Below are 20012 nucleotides of genomic sequence, written 5' to 3'. Positions count from 1 at the left end.
GTTTTGTTTCATTGAGAACTCATCGATTCACTTAGCTATAATGTAGCAAATCTTTATGATCTTAATCACGCATGTTTTTCATATACTTTTCTGTCCCTTTCAGCTTACAGCTAAGGAAGGCATAATTGAGTAATGCAGTCTGTGTTTTAGTCTGGTCCATGTTGGTCCTGTGTGAGTGTCTCAGAAAGGAATAGTCAAGAATTGGGACAAATTCCTTTTTCCTCTTGAGTCAGATTCTCACAGTGACTTCTTTTTTATTTTTTAAAGTTTTTTTTTGTTTTTGATTTTTAAACATTTTATTTATTTTTGAGAGAGAGAGAGAGACAGCATGAGCAGGGGAGGGCCAGAGAGAGAGAGGAGACACAGAATCTGAAGCAGGCTCCAGGCTCTGAGCTAGCTGTCAGCACAGAGCCTGACACGGGGCTCAAACCCACGAACTGTGGGATCATGACCTGAGCCAAAGCCAGACACTCAACTGAGCCACCCAGGTGCCCTGTGACTTCTGTTTTTTGAAGTATCATAAACTCTTAGCCAGATTATCCCTCAAACTCATGTTCAGAGGCAAATACCAAAGTATATCCTAAAACCAAGTGTAAATAATTTGAGACTGGCTGCCGTCTTAGACGGCTCACATCAGCGCTCCCCTCATCGTCACAAATAATTCTTGCACACATGTCAAGGGACTAGATGCTCTAATGCGTGGGTGATTGGGAAATAAAGAATGCATTTTGAAATTCCCAGAGAGGACATTATTATGTACCTTGAAATCTCAATGAGGACATGCCTCACTACAAAGAACAGGGATGCCGGTGAAGGAGAGCCTGTATCTTGTCAACCAGTCCACTCCTGCACTGCTGGCCCTTTCTTTACAGAAGCTGAACTGTAGGACTGCGCTGTGGTAGGTCTTCAGAGGAAACAGGCGATCTCCTTTTATTTTATTTTATTTTTTTTTTGTGACCTGACTTTCTGAGATCCTTCATGTTATGGGACTGTGGAGTCCTTTGTGTGACATAAGACCAATGACCAGATGTGCTGTTTCTTTGGTATTTCAGTGGTCAATGTTCTTGTAAATCCCTTAGGGAATTCTAATACTGCTCAGTCTGTATTTAAACAGTTCGATCTGACAATAAGAAGTATGACACTTGGCAGAAATTAATTTTGTATTTGTGAATGGCTAGTTAAGTGAACACCTAAACAGCGTCATGGAGCAGGCAAGCATCAATCTCTCGATCAAAATACCTTGTCTGCTCCCTCAGTAACTGGTGCCAGTGCGCCAAACTCCAGAACTGCCATTAGCTTGGATACATGGATGGTTTACTTCAGAAGTTGATTTTAATGCCAGCCTGGTACAGAGCATTCTCTGTCCTGAGCCTGTCATCCTGCAGAGTCCCTGAATCTAGTCTTATAGTACGTGAAGTACAAATTGACACCAAACAACTACAACCAATGGGCATTTGTGGCAACAGGAGAAAAATGTTGATAGAGGCTCATAGGTGTATGTTTTCTCTCTCTCCCATCTCCTTACCAGGCAAAAGTAGAAGAAAAGATCCAAGACGTCTTCAGTTCTTACAAGTTCAACCACCTCGTACCAAGGTAAGCATTTAGGACCTTAGGGGACCTGGGAGAACACCACCTCCTGTGCGAGCCTTTCTTCTTTCCTCCTTGGGCATGTTCAACCTCAGGGGATGAGTCTGCTGTGAGACGGGTTTCTTGGCCTTGTGGCCCCGTGGGTAAGCCTGTGACCCCACCCCTTCCCGCCACCCCTTAGACATCTGTTTAGAGGAGATGCTCCCCTCAGCTGAGCCAGCCTGTATTATGTGGGGATACCCCTCAAGGCCTGAACTCTGATGTCTGAAGATGGGGAGAGCAAGTTCAGGTTTCTGCTGCTTAGTTGTGACCTGCTGCTGGTGGTTTTCTTTCTGAGATTACACTTTGTTATTGTTGTTTTTTTAAAATTTTTTTAAATGTTTTTTATTTTTGTGAGACACAGAGATAGCACGAGCAGGGGAAGGTCAGAGAGAGAGGGAGACTCAGAATCAGAAGCAGGCTCCAGGCTCTGAGCTGTCAGCACAGAGCCCGATGTTGGGCTCGAACCCACGAAGTGTGAGATCATGACCTGAGCTGAAGCCGGACCTTAACCAACTGAGCCACCCAGGAGCCCCTATTTAAAAAAAAGAAAATTTTTTAAATGTTTTTCGAAACAGATGTAGAGCCCGAGGGGGCAGCAAAGGATGGCTTCTCTTGATGTGTGCTGGGATCTGAGTGGGAAGATGGGCCAAGCTGGGGCGCCTCCCAGCCCAGCTCCTGGCGTTAGCAGCGAAGCTCCTCCCAAGGATGCAGTTTCTGGGGAGAAAATACAGCGAGCGCCTTTTGTTTTCCTTGGCACTTAGCAGTTTCAAGTTTTCTAGGCAATTTGATGTCAGAAATTCCAAAAAGGGGATTATAAGCAGAAACTTATTATTTAAGTTGAGCCTTTATTTTCTCTTATTTCTAGCTTATACTGTATCCCATTAGAGCTTCATGAGGTTCTCTCCTCCCTTTCTTAGCATGCCTCTTCCAGTCCCGGGTTGTTCTTCTAGAACCATTCTGCATCGTAGTTCCAGCCATCAGGACAGATCAGTAGTCTGAAGCAGTGTGTGGCCATCATTTTACCTCAGTGACACAGCCTGCTGCCTGGACCAGCTCTGAGCCAAGGGGAGCTGGGCTGCTGGCTGAGTGGCTTGAGGAAGAGGAGGGCGGGTGCTCCTGCTCAAGAGCCTGCGCCGTTGGCCCAACAGATGGACTCCAGGCAGGGCAGGCTCTCGGCGCTTCTACTGACTGGGGCGTGACACATGCTTCTAGCCTGCATGAACGTTGTGTCTTTTATTCGCCACCATTGTAGTTTGCCACTGTTTCCTTGAAAAAGAGATTTCCTTCTGAAAGTTCTGATTAGCCAAGGCAGAAAACCACTGGAAAAGTCAAATTGGGAAAAAGGGAAAGGCAGATAGGAAGGTTATCTTCATTCTTTTTCCCTGGGGAAGGAAAGAAGGAAATATCAATTAACAAGAAGAGCGTTTTCCCAGACTGCTAAACTAAATCTCTGTGTTAACCTAAAGCTCAGGCCTCAATAAATGAATGCCACAGCTGGAGATTAGGAGATGAAGCCATTTTTTAGACAGCTCAGGGGCTGAAACTAACATAGTATGTCAGCTCTACTTAAATAATACAAATTTTTTAAAGTAGGTTTTTAAAACTGTTTTCTTCCAAGTTTTTATTTAAGTATAGTTTCTATCTTAGAATAATCTCTAAGATATATTAAGTGGAAAAACAAAGGGGCGCCTGGTGTCTCAGTCGGTTAAGCATCCGACTTCAGCCCAGGTCAGGATCTCGTGGTCCGTGAGTTCAAGCCCCGCATCAGGCTCTGTGCTGACAGCTTAGAGCCTGGAGCCTATTGCGGATTCTGTGTCTCCTTTTCTCTCTGTCCCACTTCCCTGCTTGTGCTCTGTTTCTCTCTCTCCCTCTCAAATATAAACAAACATTAAAATTTTTTTTAACTAAATGGAAAAAGAAAAATACTGGAAAACGATCATTTGTGCTAAAGATAAAGCAGAGTATTTGTATAGATAAATAAATAAAGAGCTGAGGTGAGCTGGTGGCCACCAACTCTGCCTGGTCCAGCTGAGGCTTCCCCAGAGGCGGCAGGACTTGCTGGTAATGAGGGGTGTGAGTGCTTTAGGCGGGGTTTTGTGCTTAGCAGTTGCATCCCCGGTGACTCACTTGGCTAGGCTCTGAGTCTCTGTCTACTGTCTAAGGCTCTGCACACATACGTGGCCCCTGTGTTTCCAAAGGGACCTTTGATCATTTGACATCCCTTTCCACCCACCATCAGAATAGAGGTCTGGGACTTTTCTTTTATTTGGAGGGGGAATGGGAGGTTACTTAGTCTGGTAGGAAGCAGCTGTGTTTTGAAGTGGTTGTAGAGGACAATAAAAAACATTAATTCCCCTGAATTCAGAGGTCTTAGGTCAGGTGTGGGTGGAAAACAAAAATATTCCTCTTGGGTTTGGATTCTCTTCGAAATAGAATACATCAGGGCTCTGGGTCTATTTCAGGAATCTGACATTTCCCATTTTGTCATTGTTGCCTTTGAAAATGAATGTTTTAAAGGCTGCCAGTAAACATCTCATTATGTCACAGCACACTAATTAATGTTAGAGATGTTACATATTTTGGCTGAATGGCTGAGTGAGTGGCTGATGTAAATCAACATATCAATATAAGTGAAGCCAGACACTACCATCCTGGAACAAACTTCTAGGATGGAAGAATAAACCTGAAAATTCAGCAAATTTTAAAAATATTATCACAATTTCAGTATTTAACGTTTTAGAAGTCAGATGTAAAAGGTGTGACATAACACAGGAACAAAGCTTCTTTTCTAGCTAACCTGAATATTCAGATATTAGCAATAAATCTAAATGGCATGGCTTGTCTTTGAGGTTATGATGCTGATCCGTGTGATAGAATCGCATACACACCCAGGACCTCTGCCTACACACAGGTCCAGGGATGCTAGGAATGATGCCGAGGGAGGCATTTGCTTATTGAACCTTCCAGGGCCACCACCAAATACCAGATTTGGCTGAAGTTCAAGGTTGAAGCTGAATGTTGATACATTCTACAGTTATTCTCCTTTCTAGAAATGATTTCCCCATCTGTAAGACTGTAACACTTTTGTTTGTCAGTAGCCTGCTTTCCCATGAAAGTTAATTTTTCCTTCCCCGTGGTTATTCTTACTGTTCCACACAGTTCTGAATTTACTCTTTTCCACTTATTACATTAGCTTTAGTGAGAAATCTGAGGTGCATAAACTAAACATACACACGCTCTCTCTCTCCCTCTCTCTCACACATACTCACATGTAATTTTCCTCTTGGGAAACAGGATGGTCAAGGCTGACCCAGGTCCTGCCTCTGCTGGGCTCTCAGCCTCATGGGGGAGGCAGCCATTGAACAGATGCAAGTACAGAGTTACCAATGGGATGAATGCCAAGGAAGAGAATGGGGGCTCTGCGAGAAAAACAGGAGGTTGGGAAGCTAGGGAATGAGTCTATTCTGGCTGCTACAACAAATTACCATAGACTGAGTGGTTTAGACAACAAACATTTATTTCTAGAGGCTGGGAAGTCCAAGAGCAAGATTTGGAATCTGATGAGGGCCCACTCCCTGGTTATAGATGACCATGTTCTTACTGTGTCCTCACATGGGGAAGGGGTAAGGGAGCTCTCTGGAGCCTCTTTTATAGGGTCACTAATCCCTTCATGAGACTCGACCCTCATGACCCAATCACCTCCCAGAGGCCCCACTTCCTAATACCATCACACTGGCAATTGGGGTCTCCACCTGAATTTTGAAGGGTCAGGAACATTCCTTGTACAGCAGAAGGCCTCTCAGAGAAAGTGGCTCTCAGGACGAGACCTAGAGGGAGACTGGGAGTTGGTCAGTTTAGGAGGTGGCCAGAACGTTCCAGGCAGAGGGAACAGCATGAGCTGGAGTCCCGAGACTGAAAAGAACGGAGCACAAAGGAGAACTGGAGCGTGGTGAGGGCATGAGATGAGGTCGGAGAGAAGTAGGTAGAGACACATCATGAAGGCTCATGAAACCCAACAGGATTCGGGCTATAGTAGGAAACTATGTTGTATTTAGGATTTACATTCTGCCCAGTATGCATATATTTCTAAGTTTCTTTTTGGACAGTGGAACTGGACTCCCAATATCTTTAGCATATTTACTTACCTGATCATTTCTCCTGTGTGTCCCAATCTCCCGTCGCCCTCTGCACAGCCACACAGATGGCCTTCTCCTCCACTTGCATTCCCCACCCCGCCACCCCACGCCGGCACAGAGCCTGTGTTGTTCCGCTTCACCTAATTGCACGGGTTTAGGGCTGACTTGTTCAGGAAGGAAAGAGAAGGAGCCCCAGCTTTTCTGTTTTAACTCCTGACACAGGCAAGATTTTTGAACAGAGGGGAATTGAGACTAAAGGAAGGCCAAGGGTATTAGTTTGTTAGCACTGTTATAATGAAGTGCCACAGACTGGGTGCTAAAACAGGATATTGTTTTCTCACCGTCTTGGAGGCTGGAAGTCCAAGATCAAGGTGCCAGCGGCGGTGGTTTCTCCTGAAGTGTCTCTCCTTGGCTTGTAGATGGCCACCACCTCATTTTGTCCTCACATGGCCTTTCCTATGTATGCTCCTCCTTTGTGTCTCTTCCTCCTTCTTATAAGGTCACCAACTTCATTTAACCTTAAATTAAATGCCTTTTTTTTTCTTTTTCAAGCTTATTTATTTATTTTGAGAGAGATAGAGACAGCACAAGTGGGAGAGGGGCAGAGAGAGAGTTGGGGACAGGGAGAGAATCCCAAGCAGGCTCTGCACTGCCAGCACATAGCCTGATGCAGGGCTCGAACCCATGAAGCCATGAGCTCATGACCTGAACTGAAACCAAGAGTCAGATACTTAAGTGACAGAGCCACCCAGGTGCCCCCATTAAATACCTCTTTAAAGACTCTGTCTCCAATACAATCATACGAGGGGTTAGGGACCCAACATATGAATTTGGGGGGACACAGTTCAGTCCATAACATAAGGCTCTTGTATAATTTGTGGCTGGCCAAAAGAAACTGGATATATGTCCCTTTAATTTAAAGAGTCATTAGCTTCAGGGAAGTTGAAATTCAATCAGCATTGTGCCCCTTGAATCTCTATATAAACAAAGTAACCTTTTTTTCCTTAAATGTTTATTTTAGAGAGAGAGCGAGATAGAGCACACAAGTGAGCATGCATACACAAGTGGGGGAGGGGCAGAGAGAGAGGGAGAGACAGAATCCAATGCAAGTTCCAGGCTCTGAGCTGTCGGCACAGAGCCTGATGTGGGACCCAAACCCATGAATCATGAGATCATGACCTGAGCTGAAGTCGGACGCTTAACTAACTGAGTCATCCAGGCACCACAACAAAGAAACCTTTTGTAAGATTTTAGAATAACCGATGCATATCTTCAGCTTGTATATGGGTGCATGCCTCTGTGTGTGTGTTTATAATTAAGTGGACAAAAATGAAAGAGAATCGTTTCTCTTGTGGAAATGCTCTGCTTAGAATTCCTCTTTTCCTGCATGTGACTCGTCTTCAGATGAAACAAGCCAGAACAACTCATTAGTCCCCTCCCAGTAGGGCTGCTTTAGGGCCTGGCCATGAGTGAGGGTCACCTGTGAGGGCGGTGTGGGGGGCTTGCCCACAGGGGCCAGCCCAGTGCTGCAGAAAACGTGAGACTCTATGCGGATAGGTGCTTCTGGGCGTGTGAGGCTCCAGGTGTCCTGAGGCAGGATCCTGAAGAGTCAGCCAGACTCAGCAGGAAAGCATTTGCCCCTGACATCTTTCCCTTCCTAGTGACTGAAAAGCCCCTTGCTTGTCAAGTGAGGAGTGCTGAGAAGACAAGGAAAAGGGTGTCTTCTCCAGGCTTCCTGTTTCTGTTTCCCCAGGAAGAGGAGGGATTTGCTTAGGTGCGCCGTTGGGTTCCTCGGAATTCTGAGTCCCACCACGAAGGTCAGCGTTGGCCTGCGGGCTTCCTCAGCAGGGTGTGAGCGCAACAGAGCCCCGACCCCTGAGCCAGCCTAGCCGCCCTGCTCCTTGCCTTCTCTGAGTGAACCTGAACTCCCCTGCAGGCATATCTTTCTCTTGCATTGCAGGACGTATATCCAGGAAGAAGAGTCTCACTGGGACCGTCAGAAACTGTCCTTATGGTGCCTTTATTCTTTCTTCTGTTCCCTTGACTAACGGATGTCCAGAACCTGCGCTGTGCTGGGTTTGAGCTCTTCTCAGAGTCACACAGTGGAGCGGGAGGCCTCCTGACTGGAGATTGCAGTATGGGCACCCGCTTGTCACCTGGCCCCTTTCCCCCCAGGCTGCTCAGGATCACAGAACCTTCTTTACAGGAAACCTTCAGTGCTCCCTGGCCTCCCACTCCCGAATGAGGTGTCTGGTGTTTTCTTCTGTTTTCCCTTCTCCCCTCCTGCTGGGGCTTACTTAGCATCTCAAGATATTTGGCATATTCACATTCCTGTGACTGTTTCTTCAATAGGAAAGGACTGACCTGTAGAAAACCCCACTGTGAGTCGGGTCTTTCCGAGTTAGAAGTCAGGGGGTCTGCCTCTACTCTCTGTATATGCCCCCTCCTAGCTTGGGGTTCCTCAGGCCACCCTCACCGATGGCTTTGTGGACCCTGCCGGTCCTCCTCGTCCACCCTCTGTCCTGGCCGCCCCCAGCCTCTCGGCCTGGACCGCACGACTGTGAGCTCTTTCACCAGGTCCCTGGTCTCCTTCCATTTTTTTCTCGGTCCTCCCTCCCAGTCCCCATGGCATCCCTCTCCCTGCTTCCGCTGAAGGGTCCCGGTGAGATTTCCGAGGAGCAGAGTGCCTGCCGAGGACAGTGCCTGCCATGTGGCTTCACCAGTTCTGCTGCCGGCTTCTGGGGGGCCTTCACTCCCACCGCCTGCTCCTCTTACCTCTTGTGTTCCCCGGCCCCGTGGCCGAGCCACAACGCTGCCACGCTCCTGCCTCCTAACTCCTGAGAACGCCAGGCTGTCCCCCATGATCTCCTTCCTCCCCAAGTCCTGTGTTTGTCTCATTTCACACTTTCGTTATTTCTGTCTCTGAGAATGGAGAATCCTTCCTTGTTGCCAGACTCTCCTGGTGAACTCTCTACCCCAGCCCTGCTCCCTCTTCTTTGGGGGCCTTCGTTGGTGGGTTTTCTCTGGGCTCCTGCATTTTCATCTTTGCTCTCAAGGATGTTGTACCTCTTCTCTGGCTGAACCCCTTGCCTTCCGCCCAGGGCCCCTCAGGCTACCGCTCTGTCTTCTTTCTTCACCGTCCGCCCCCACACCACAGACACACTTAGACTGTGGGTTTGGTTTCCTGCCACTAGTCTTACCCCACCCCAGTCCGTTCAGCCTGCTGCAGCTCCTGCCATCTAGAAATGCAGATCTGACGTTGTCTTTCCCATGCCTAAACTACTTCAGCCACTGCCTTAGGATTCTTTTTACCTGGGGGGCACCTGGGTGGCTCAGGTCATGATCTCGAGGTTTGTGAGTTTGAGGCCCATGTCGGGGACCATGCTGACCCTGCGGAACCTGCTTGGGCTTCTCTCTTTCTCCCTCTCTGCCCCTTCCTCACTTGCGCTCTCTCTTCTCTTTTCTCTCTCTCTCTCTCTCTCAAAATAAATAAACAAAAAAAGACTTTTTTTTACTTGCCTTTTTTTTGGTAGCAGCTTTGAGGATACAATTCAGATATACAATTCACCTATTTAAAGTGTACACTTCAGTGATTTTTAGTCTTGACAGTTGTGCAGCCATCACCACAGTTAATTTAGAATCTTTTCATCACCTCGCAGACAGATTCTGTCCCCCTTAGGTGTCCCCCTCCCATTCCTTGGCCCTTGGCAACCACTTCAGCTGCAGTCTGTCTCTGTGGATTTGCTTCTTCTGGACATTTCATGTAAACAGAATGATACACTGTGTGGTCTTTCTGTGACAGCTTTGACTTCGCATAGACTTTTTGAGGGCCATCTGATCCTAGTAGCACAGTGAGTCCCGTTTGCTCTAGGGTTTGAAATCAAACTTCCCATGCATTTAGAAGTCCTGCGTGGTCTGAGGCCTCTGTACCTCTCCAGTCTGATGGCTCCGGCCCCCGACCTTGTACTTCTGCTCTGGCTTAACTGACCCTACACAAACACTCCACATTGTTCCCTTCCTGAAATGCCCGCCCCGTCCCCTCCTTTTTGGCCGGCTAACTCATGTCCCAGGTCTCCTCCATTTCTTGACGTGGTGCTGTGTCCTTGGGGAAGTTTGTTCTCATCCTCCATGCCTTCTGCTGTGCTGCCAGAGCCTGCCACACTTCCTGTTTGTCAGCTGGGGCTGTGGCTGCCGTTGACTTGTCTGTGCCCACCTCTGGACACAGGCCCGTAGCTCCTGGGAGCAGGGTCAGCGTCCACACCAGTGCAGGATGCCCGGCCTGCACAGAGTGGGCACTCCGTGAGTCCGGAGCCTTGGAGCTCCTCGAAAGAGAAAGTGAGTCTGCCCTTCTCTCCTTCTTTGTGGTCTGGCATCTGCCCTCACTGCTCCCTGAACTCTCCTGAAGGTCACCAGCCATGTTAGCATTTGTTCTTTTTCCTCAGTCATGCCGCGTCATTTGCGACTGTTAAATACCTCCATGGAGTTCTCTCCTCCTGTTTCATCTGTGACACGACATTGCCTTTGTCCTCCTCCCTTATTAACGCTCCCTTAATTCCCTCCCCGGCTCCTTGTCCTCTAAGCCCTTAAGGATGGTTTGTCCCCCAGTTCAGTGTTCAGACTTGTCCTCTACTTTTGCAGCCTCACCTGTCACCTGCGTGCAGGTAAATGGCTCCCAGTCTGTCTGTGTCACTTGGAGCCCTCTCCTGACTCTCACATGTGTTTCCAACAGTGCAACTGGTGTCCTCACCCACATACACTTCCTGTGTCATACAGCCCACCTCCCGCGGGTCACCGTACTGTTGAGCCCTGGGTGCTCCAAGTACCTCTGCCCAGTTGACTCTCGGCACAGCCTTACCCAGTCTTCCCACATCATCTCTCTCCACGCTTAGTGCATTCACGCAGTCTACTTTGTAAACACTTGTTGGACACCTCCTGCTGCCAGATATTTTTTCGAAAGCTTAGTTTTGGTAATTTTTTTCTTGGCTCAAAGCCTTCGAGACTTCACCTTACACATGTCAGAATGGCTAAAATGAAAAAGATGAGAAATAACAGGCATTGGTGAGGACAGAGGGGGAAAAGAACCCTCCTGCACTGTTGGTGGGGATGCAAAGTGGTGCAGCCACTGTGGAAGAGAGTGTGGGCATTCCTCAAAAAATTAAAAATAAGAAATACCATATGATCCAGTAATCCCACCACTGGGTATTTACTCAAAGACAACACACACACACACACACACACACACACAACTAATTTGAAAAGCTATATGCACCACTGTGCTTATTGCAGCATTATTTATGGTAGCCAAGATATGGAAGCAGCCCTGAGTGTCCAGCAGTAGATGAATGGATAGAGATGTGAAATACATCCATGATGGAGTATTACTCAGCCATAGAAAAGAATGAGATCTTGCCATTTGCAACAACATGGATGGACCTAGAAGGTATTATGCTAAGTGAAACAAGTCAGACGGAGAGAGACAAATATTGTACGGTTTCACTTATATGTGGAATTGAAAACAAAACAAACGAAAGCAGAAATGGACCCATAAATACACAGAACAAAGTGATGGTCGCAGAGGGGAGGGGTGGAGGGAATGGCAAAGTGGGTGAAGGGAAATGGGAGATACAGGCCCCTAGCCCCGGAATGAATAAGCCACAGCATAGGAAATACTGTCAGGGGTGTTGTAATAGCATTGTAGGGGACGGATGGTGGCTTCACTTGTGGTGAGCAGAGTGTGATGCATGAACTTGTTGAATCACTAGGTTATACCCTTGAAACTAATGTTAACATTGTGTGCCAACTATACTTCGATAAAAAAATAAGCACAGCTTCAGTGGGAGAACAGAAGAAGACAAGCTCCAGGATCCACCTTTGCCTCCTAAACTGAGTAGAGATTCCTCAGCTGGCATCCCAGACCCCTGTAAAAGGGCTTACATTGCCTTTTTGGCCATTCATCTTTTATTCCTAAATTAATTAAAATTCAACAAAATTTGAAATTCAGCTCCTCAGTCACACTGCCACACTTCAGATGCTCAGGAACGACTTGGGGCTGGTGGCCGCCTTTTGGGCAGCACAGATATCATTCCCGTCATCACTGAAAAGGTTCTTTCGGACAGCACTGGTCTGAACCTGTTTGTTCCTTTTCCTTCCGGTGACCAGCTCCGCCTCACCCTCCCTGCCTGTAAGCATTTTCTCCCTCTCCCACCCGCCTCATATTCCACCTCTTCACACATCCCTTCCTGATCATTCCTTTCTTAATGAGATGTCCCCACCCTCTCTCTTTAGGGCCTTGGTAGTACTTTGTCTGTTTCCTTTATGACACCTACCCATTTGTTTTTTATATTGTAGCCACTTGTGTCTTTAACTCATTTCCAGTACTGCACTGGGAGATTTTGCGATAAAGACTACTTTACTCTGAGCATAGTACAGTGGGAGTTCAAGAAACAATTTTTGTTCTATTATTTTTTTTTTTAAGTTTATTTGAGAGAGGGCATCTGGTTGGTTAAGGGCTAAGGGGGCTAAGTTGGTTGAGTGTCCAACTTTAGCTCAGGTGATGATCTCGCAGTTCAAGAGTTCGAGCCCTGCATTGGGCTCTGTGCTGACAGCTCAGAGCCTGGAGCCTGCTTCGGATTCTGTGTCTCCCTCTCTCTCTGCCTCTCCCCTGCTCATGCTCTGCCTCTCTGTCTCTCTCTCTCAAACAACAACAACAACAACAACAAAAACATTAAAGTGTATTTGAAAGAGAGAGCATTCATGTATGTGAGTGAGAAAGGGGCAGAAAGCGAGGGAGAGAGAGAGAGAGAGAATCCCAAGCTGATTCTGCACTGTCAGCGCAGAGCCTGACCTGGGGCTTGAACTCAAGAACCATGAGATCACAACCTGAGCCAAATCAAGAGTCAGAAGCCTCCCCGACTGAACCACCGGGTGCCCCGAACAATTATTGAATGGGCCACCTAGAAAAGAGAATGGTTCTTTTTTAATTTGTGCAATGAGTAAGCACAGGGAATGTCTTGCCATTCTGTTCTTTCTTCCTTCCTCCCGTAATCACACAGGCCTCTTCTGTGAGACCAAGCAAGAAGTGCAGCCCCGGCCCTTGCCCTGCCTGTGCAGGTGGCCACGGGAGGCACATTCCATCTTGCAGCCAGTGTTGCTGACGTCAGTGCCGAGGAGAGCCGCTGGCTGCTGAATACAATTATGAACCCCTGGCCAGGGCACTGGGTCAGCATGCGGGAGGTGGAATTTCAGGGAGGGAATAACAGATGCACAACTGAGGGGCAGGCAGGGTACGAGCTGCCCACCTCAGAGAACTGACCCCAGAAGAAGCGACTGGAATGACAGAGGCTAACCAAGTCAGGAAGTGGTGAGGCTCTGGTTGGAATTACTGACAGGGTGGGGAGCCACATGATGTGTGCTCACAGTGAGACCCTGGAGGAGCTTTCTGGATGGTTTGTCATCCCCTGGCCGTGTGTGTTCACTGTGGCTTTTCCCTTAGCCCAGAGTCACCTACTGTGAAGGAGAGGAACTCTCCAGAACATTTGCCAGCACATTTTCAGATGTGTTAGGGGCATTCAGGTGCTGGCCGCTTCTCTCTGGCTTAGCTGTCCTTGGGCGCTCAAGGAGATGCTGGTTATGTACTTGTTGATGGGGGAGGGGGCAGGGATGTCCCAAGGCTGGGAGTGTACGAGTGTGCACACATGTGTTCTGTAGCGGGATGGATGTCTTTCCAGGCTTATTTTGCAGAGGGAGAAGCATTTCCATTACCTGAAAAGAGGCCTTCGACAGCTGACCGACGCCTATGAGGTGAGTATACTGCCCAGGAGCTCTGTCAGATGGTCAGCCAGACTGTCCTCCTTTCTCCTGTTGGAATATAAACCACTCATGGGCCTGGCCTCCTGCAGAGTCACTCTTTGGACCCTGTGGCTGTGGCAGGAAGCAGGTACCTGGGGAGCCCAGGGCCATGGGCCTGCGCCTCCCACTTCTGAAAGGGCAAACCAGGTCTCTTCCAGTCTTGTCCTCCCCTCCGAGGGACAGAGCACCTTAGATGGGGTGGCACTTGCTTGCACCGTTAGATCACCGTGAGGGGTTCACGTGCTTTCTGCTGGGTGGCCCTTGCCAGCTAACTGAAAGGCAGTTACCTGTCAATCCCTAATCCTTTGCCTGATAAGCTGATCTAATTCCTATGCTGGCCAAAGGATCAGCATCTAAGTCCCAGGGAGGACTAACACAGTTTAGCACTGTAAAAATGCCCACGTTTAGAGTGCATTTTCAGTCCCATTTCTCAGAGCCCTGGGGAGGGCAGTGGTCGTGGGGGAGGGGGAGGGTGTTGGGAAGGTGGCAGGCAGAGGACAAATGCGAACGAACAGAAGGGCTCCAGTCTTCCTGCCTCATTTTACACACAGCAGCCTTGCTTTTAATTTGCTTTTTATTTGGGGGTCTACATTTGATTATTTACAGCAGGGATTGGCCAACTGAAATGCCCAGAGACCCAAGCAGGTAGCATCAGTAAGAGAAGTGGGTGGGAGGGAGGGAGACTGAGGCAAAGCAAAGGCTTTTCCTCTTGCTGCCAGGTGCTGCTATCCAGGAACGCAGACCCAGGCTTGCCAGATCTTTCTCTCTCTCTCTCTCTCTCTCTCTCTCTCTCTCTCTCTCTTTTTCCCAAACGAATCCAGAAATCCAGATTTCTGTGTGAATCTCCCAATGCTTAAATGTTGCAACTAGTTCTAACCTAAAAACAAAACACTGCAGAGAACAAGCAGAAGAGGTCCACGGGCTAGACCTGGCCTTGGCTCAACATTTTCAATCTTTACCGCAAGTGCTCCGTGGTTAGGGTGTAGTCAGCCCTGATACAGTCAACACTGTACCGGCTAACAGTTGAACGGAGCACTGCAAGCTTACCATGCTTTATCTCATTTAATCCTCACCATTACTAGGTGTGACAGGTGGGTATTTCTTACAGATAAGGAAGCAGGTGGAGGAAGATTAAGTCTTTTGCTCAATAGCTGTAAGAGGAGGAGCTGAGATTGCAATCCCACTCCCCAGGTTGCGGCCTCACCACTGCCAGGACCGTCAGCACATTTATGAAGAGGGTCGCTTGGGCCACTGGAAGGAGCACTGGAGTGGGAGTCCAAAAACCTGGCTGCTTGTCTCAGCTTTGACATTTGATGTCTTTGTAATCTGGGAAAAGTTCATCTCTTTGGCTCTCACTTACATACTTTTAATCTGGAAAACTGGAGTAGTCATACTACCTGTCTGCCTAGCCTTGAATGCTCCGTACACGTTAATGGATTGAATCAGGATCCAAAATTGTTTACATATGACCTTGGGAAGGCTTTGCCAGCCCCCCAGGAAGAAGTAGGCCCTTCGTGTGCTCCCCCAGGACCCTGCTTCTGCCCTTTACAGCGTGTACTGTTATTCAGGCGCATGTATGCGTGTGATTTGTGCTGTCCTGCTCCAGAAAGCCATAAGGTAACTCGTGCTTAAATGCATCGGTCTAGAGCCCTCTTCCTCTGCAGATAAACACACACATTCTACATCCTAAGAACCTCAAGAGTGGAAACTGAATTTTACTCATTATTTTGCCCACAGTATCTAATGCAGTACTTGGCCTACACAAGGACGTGGTAAATATTGTTGAATCGATGACTGAGTTAATTCCAGGAAATCCCTTTCTGAGAGTATATATCGCCTTGGGTCTGCACTGAGAAAACAGCATCACTTGACTTCCTAGCCTGTGGGCTCTCCCCAGCTCAGCCTTCCTTAGGTGCCTGTCAGGGAAGGGCCCAGTGGGGGCAAGGTGAACTTTGTCCCATTGTCCTTTCTGCACATATGGCCATTTCAGCTGCTGGCTGCGGCCACAAAGCAAAGTGTCCTTCATTCACTTATTGTTCATAGGGTGCCCTCCTCCCCCTTTCTGAGCTGCCGGGGCGAGATAGATGTTGCCTTGTCAGCAGCGTCTTGGGACGATTCTGAATAAGGGGTGTGTTTTCTCCCCTGTGCCTTCACAGTGTCTGGATGCCAGCCGCCCATGGCTCTGCTATTGGATTCTGCACAGCTTGGAGCTCCTAGATGAACCCATCCCCCAGATGGTGGCCACAGAGTGAGTCTGGCTTCAGGAAACCTGGGCTGTTCTCTAAATTCTGTTTTGAGTTGGAGGGTTCTGGTTTTGTTTCAGTTTTATTGATTTGAATGAAAAACACCTCATGTTACAAAGAAATCCTTTCCCTCCTTTTGACCCCAGTAACTTCCTGAAACTCCTCCACTTTAGCAGCCTATTGTGAGCTTGTGGGTAGAACAAGACTTTGAACTCCCAAGAGAAGGATTCTGGTTTCTTCTATGGCCTTTTCTTTTGGCTCTTGCTCTGCTCTTGGAGAAAGTTCTTCATCATCAATTCTGAGAGACATGATTTTGCCAGAAAGTACAGTATGCATTTGAATAGCTGTTGTGAGGAAATGTGTGCCAAGCCAATGAGCAAAAATGCCTTTGCCTTCCATAAACACCTCCATAGATGTCCCTCTTCACCAGTGCCTGGGGGGTAGTTAGCTCTTGCTGTCCTAGATGTGTTAACACCCCTTGGTGCCCAAATGCCTTGACTCACAATATTCTCAAACTTCTGATTTTTGAGTAGAGATCTAAGTAACTGAGATTCTTCCCAAACTGCTGGCGTAGATGGTGTTCTGGGAATGAGCATGGCACCTCATGCCTAGATGCTCATCACAATTCATACTTTAAAGATGAAACTTTAGGGATACCTGGGATAGGAAAGGGCGGCCAGAACTGGATCTGACCCTCCAGTTCTCACTGAGAATAAGCCCGTTCCTTGGCGGTGTTTTGAGTTCATCTGCTCCCCTGGTGCTCCGGACGGAGGGGAGTCTGGGAGGAAAGGGCCACGAGCCAGCTCTGTTTTTCCACAGCACACAGCGACAGCCGGGCAAGGGTACGTGCAGGCTAGCCCGTGCCCCTCCCTGGTCCCAGTGCCCCTGCCCGGGGTCACACTATCAGGTCAGAAGAACAGAACCACACATTGTCTCATTCGTTCTGCCTTAACAATAACCTCTCATTCTTGCCTTCCTGGGCATGGTGTCTTGTGATGACTATGGATAGGGAGGATAATGAAGAATTAGGCCATTAACCCCTGTGATATGTACAAAGCTTTCTGAGAGAGAGGAAAAATATGCATTGTCCTCATGCGTCTGCTGCAAGCCTGGGTGCTTCTGGCTCTGGAAGTAGAACTGGACACAGTTTCTGCAATAACAGGAATTTAATTGTCAAAATAAAGGCTCATGTGTTTTTGAAATACCAGTTGGGGGTTGTGGATTGTTTGGGAAATTTCTCCCCCACACATACACAATCAGGATGCATACTAGGGGAAATGGGAAAGTTGTATATGAGAGAGGGAAAAAAAATGATGGAAGATTCTGGAAGAGGGAAGTACAGGTGGGCCCCTATGGAGGACGTAGTTCCTAAAGAGGAAGAACTTGGGTCAAACTGGGGTTAGCATCGATTCTGAGGTTTTTTTCTAGGTGGTACATACTTAGTGCTTGAGAGGTAAGACTTGGCCCAGGAAATGAGCTCTCCGGGCGACATCAGATAGGAAGAGGGGAGCCTCTTGAAAGGGCTTTTCACAGTGAGCAACTGAAGACAACCTGAATATCCACAGTAGGGATGTGCTCAAGTGTACTTGAAGTAAAATACGGTGTAGTACATACAAAGAAATTCTCTGCAGCCATTTAAAAAACTTCAGTTAATATTAATTGTACTTACTATAGTGGTCATTTCACAATATTTACAAATACTGAATTGCTATGTTGTACACCTGAACTTACACAGTGTTGTTTATCAATTATATTTTAATAAAAAACATACATATGAAGTACATATTTGTATATAAAAATGCATGTATTTACATAGAAAGATACCCATGAATTAAGTGAAAATAGTTAAAAAGATTCAGCTTCTATAGATTAAAAGTATAGCTACTTAGGGGCCCCTGGGTCACTCAGTCGGTTGAGCATCCAATTCTTGATTTCGGCTCAGGTCACGATCCCAGGGTTGTGGGATTGAGTCCTGCATCAGGCTCTGCACTCAGCGAGGGGCCTGCTTGAGATCCATTTTCTCTCTCTCTCTGTCCTCTGTCCCTCTGTCTCTCTCTCTTCCCTCTCCCCCTCTGCCCCACTACCCCATTTGTGCACTCTCTCACTTTTTCCAAAATTAAAAAATATATATATAGATAGATAGATAGATAGCCGGTTATATGCATAGGGAAAACCAGAAAGACATATATACACACTTGGTAGTAGTTATTTCTAGATGGTGAGGTTAAAGGTGAATTTTTCCTTTTTTTTTTTAAAGCCAATTTCCATGTTCTAAAACTTTATTTATTGTTTTGTACTTAAAAGAATGTTTTAAAACAAAAAAGCTACTTTGTCCTCATTTCAAGAACCAGTTGATAGTGAATGACAGAATTTCTGCTTCACAGCTGTCTTAAAATCTTTACTTGTGATTCTTCTGATGTAACAGACTTTTAAAGAATTACTGAGGCTTTCCAACAATGTATTTTGTTTCGTGCCTAGCAGACAGTTCAGTCTAGGTTCAGATAATATCTGTTATCAACAGAGCCTAGTAGCTCTGGCCTATAGGGAAATAAACTATTTTTAGTAAGATAAAAGAAATCTTAATGATTTCTGTAAACATACTGGGATTTTTAAAAGACTGTCTGATATTGGATTTATTTTGCACAGAGAAAAGAAATGCTTTGAAAGTATGGTCAGGTTTCTGTTCCCTTCTTCTTATAAATATTAAGGTGAAGTGTTTAGCTCTGGAGTTTTATTATTTTCTGCCCTTTTCTTTCCCCACTCTGCCACTTAGTACAGGTCACACACACACACACACACACACACGCACACGCACACATGCGCGCGCACACACACACACACACACATGCACGCATGCGCGCGCACACACACACACACACACACACACACACACACACGTTTCTCTTTCCTATTGTGTTCACCTTTGCGCTTCTGTTTAGGGACCAAGATGGCAAACTGAGTTCCCTCTAGTGGACAAAATCGCTTTCTCTGCTGCTGTGACTGCTAACTGAAGCCAGCAAGACCAGGTTTTTACTGCTGGACTCAGATCTTTCAAGAACAATATATTCATAGGTGGAATTTAGCTTGCTTAAGAATTTAGCTTACGGGGCCCCTGGGTGGCTCAGTCGGTTAAGCGTCCAGCTTTGGCTCAGGTCATGATCTCACGGCTCGTGGGTTTGAGCCCCACGTCGGGCTCTGTGCTGACAGCTAGCTCAGAGCCTAGAGTCTGCTTAGGATTCTGTGTCTCCCTCTCTCTCTGACCCTCCCCTGCTCACACTGTCTCTCTCTGTCTCTCAAAAAGAAAAGAAAAAGAAAAAAAAAAAGAATTTAGCTTAAGAGGTTATATCCACAAATTTATACATATGTGTCCCTGAAATAAATTTAATATTTTGGAACCAGACTAAGTATATTAGTTAACGATTTTAGCACAGAAGGAAGGAAGCATCCTTTAATGAGAATCCCATGCTTCGCTATTGAAAATGACTTTAACGTAACACACAGAGTAAAGTGAAATCACAGGGAGACGGCTGCACTGTTAAAGTTCGGTTTTTAGCTTCTGTAAAATCTAAAAATTGTCTGTAACTTCATTGTTTTAAGACTTTCCTGCTTATAAAGTCTTTCTAAATGTTCATTAAGTTTTCATGTGTCACTGTTTTACTATTTCCCTTTCAAAAAGTTATTCGTAGCAGATTCCCTGAATAGCTCTTTAAATATTTTTCCTTTTAATTTTTAAATATAATTTGTCTGTTTCCTTATCCTTCTGTGAAGATAGCTTACCTAGTGCTTTGTGTTCTGGGCATGTTTTGGCCAGGTGCTACTGGTGTCAGGTAGGTAGAGGGGGGCCGGGGTGTTCCCAGATTTCCTCCACAGGACAGTTCCCAGAGCGAACAACCACACAGTCCAAAATATCAGAGTGCCAAGGTGGAGAAACCCTGCTCTACAATAACCATCTTTAGACTTGACCTTGCGTCTAGAACAGCAGCATCCAGAGGATGGCTTGATGGCGCTTGATGGAGTCAGACAACGTGTCAGACTCCACGGGCGGCCCCGGCCTCCTGGAGTCGGTGCAGACTGTCTTCTCCACCCACTCACTGCTGTGCCCTGCTAGGGAAGGAGCTCTCTTCTCCCTCTACTAAGCAGAACTTGTTTTATGGTA

General features: G+C 46.9%; 1 protein-coding gene across 1 annotated transcript in view; it reads left to right on the top strand.

Annotated features, from left to right (window-relative positions):
• The window catches only part of LOC115302863 (protein farnesyltransferase subunit beta), a 64831-nt gene that overhangs the window by 12711 nt on the left and 32108 nt on the right, over nt 1-20012 (top strand). Inside the window, exons 2-4 of the mRNA XM_029952848.1 lie at nt 1529-1593; nt 13493-13565; nt 15770-15861. Coding sequence (XP_029808708.1) covers nt 1529-1593; nt 13493-13565; nt 15770-15861 — 230 coding nt within the window. The remainder of the gene's footprint in view (nt 1-1528; nt 1594-13492; nt 13566-15769; nt 15862-20012) is intronic.

Source organism: Suricata suricatta, chromosome 9, assembly GCF_006229205.1.
Source record: "Suricata suricatta isolate VVHF042 chromosome 9, meerkat_22Aug2017_6uvM2_HiC, whole genome shotgun sequence".
Taxonomy (NCBI): Eukaryota; Metazoa; Chordata; class Mammalia; order Carnivora; family Herpestidae; genus Suricata; species Suricata suricatta.
The sequence above is the reverse complement of the archived record's forward strand: the minus strand, read 5'-3'. Positions and strand labels throughout refer to the sequence as shown.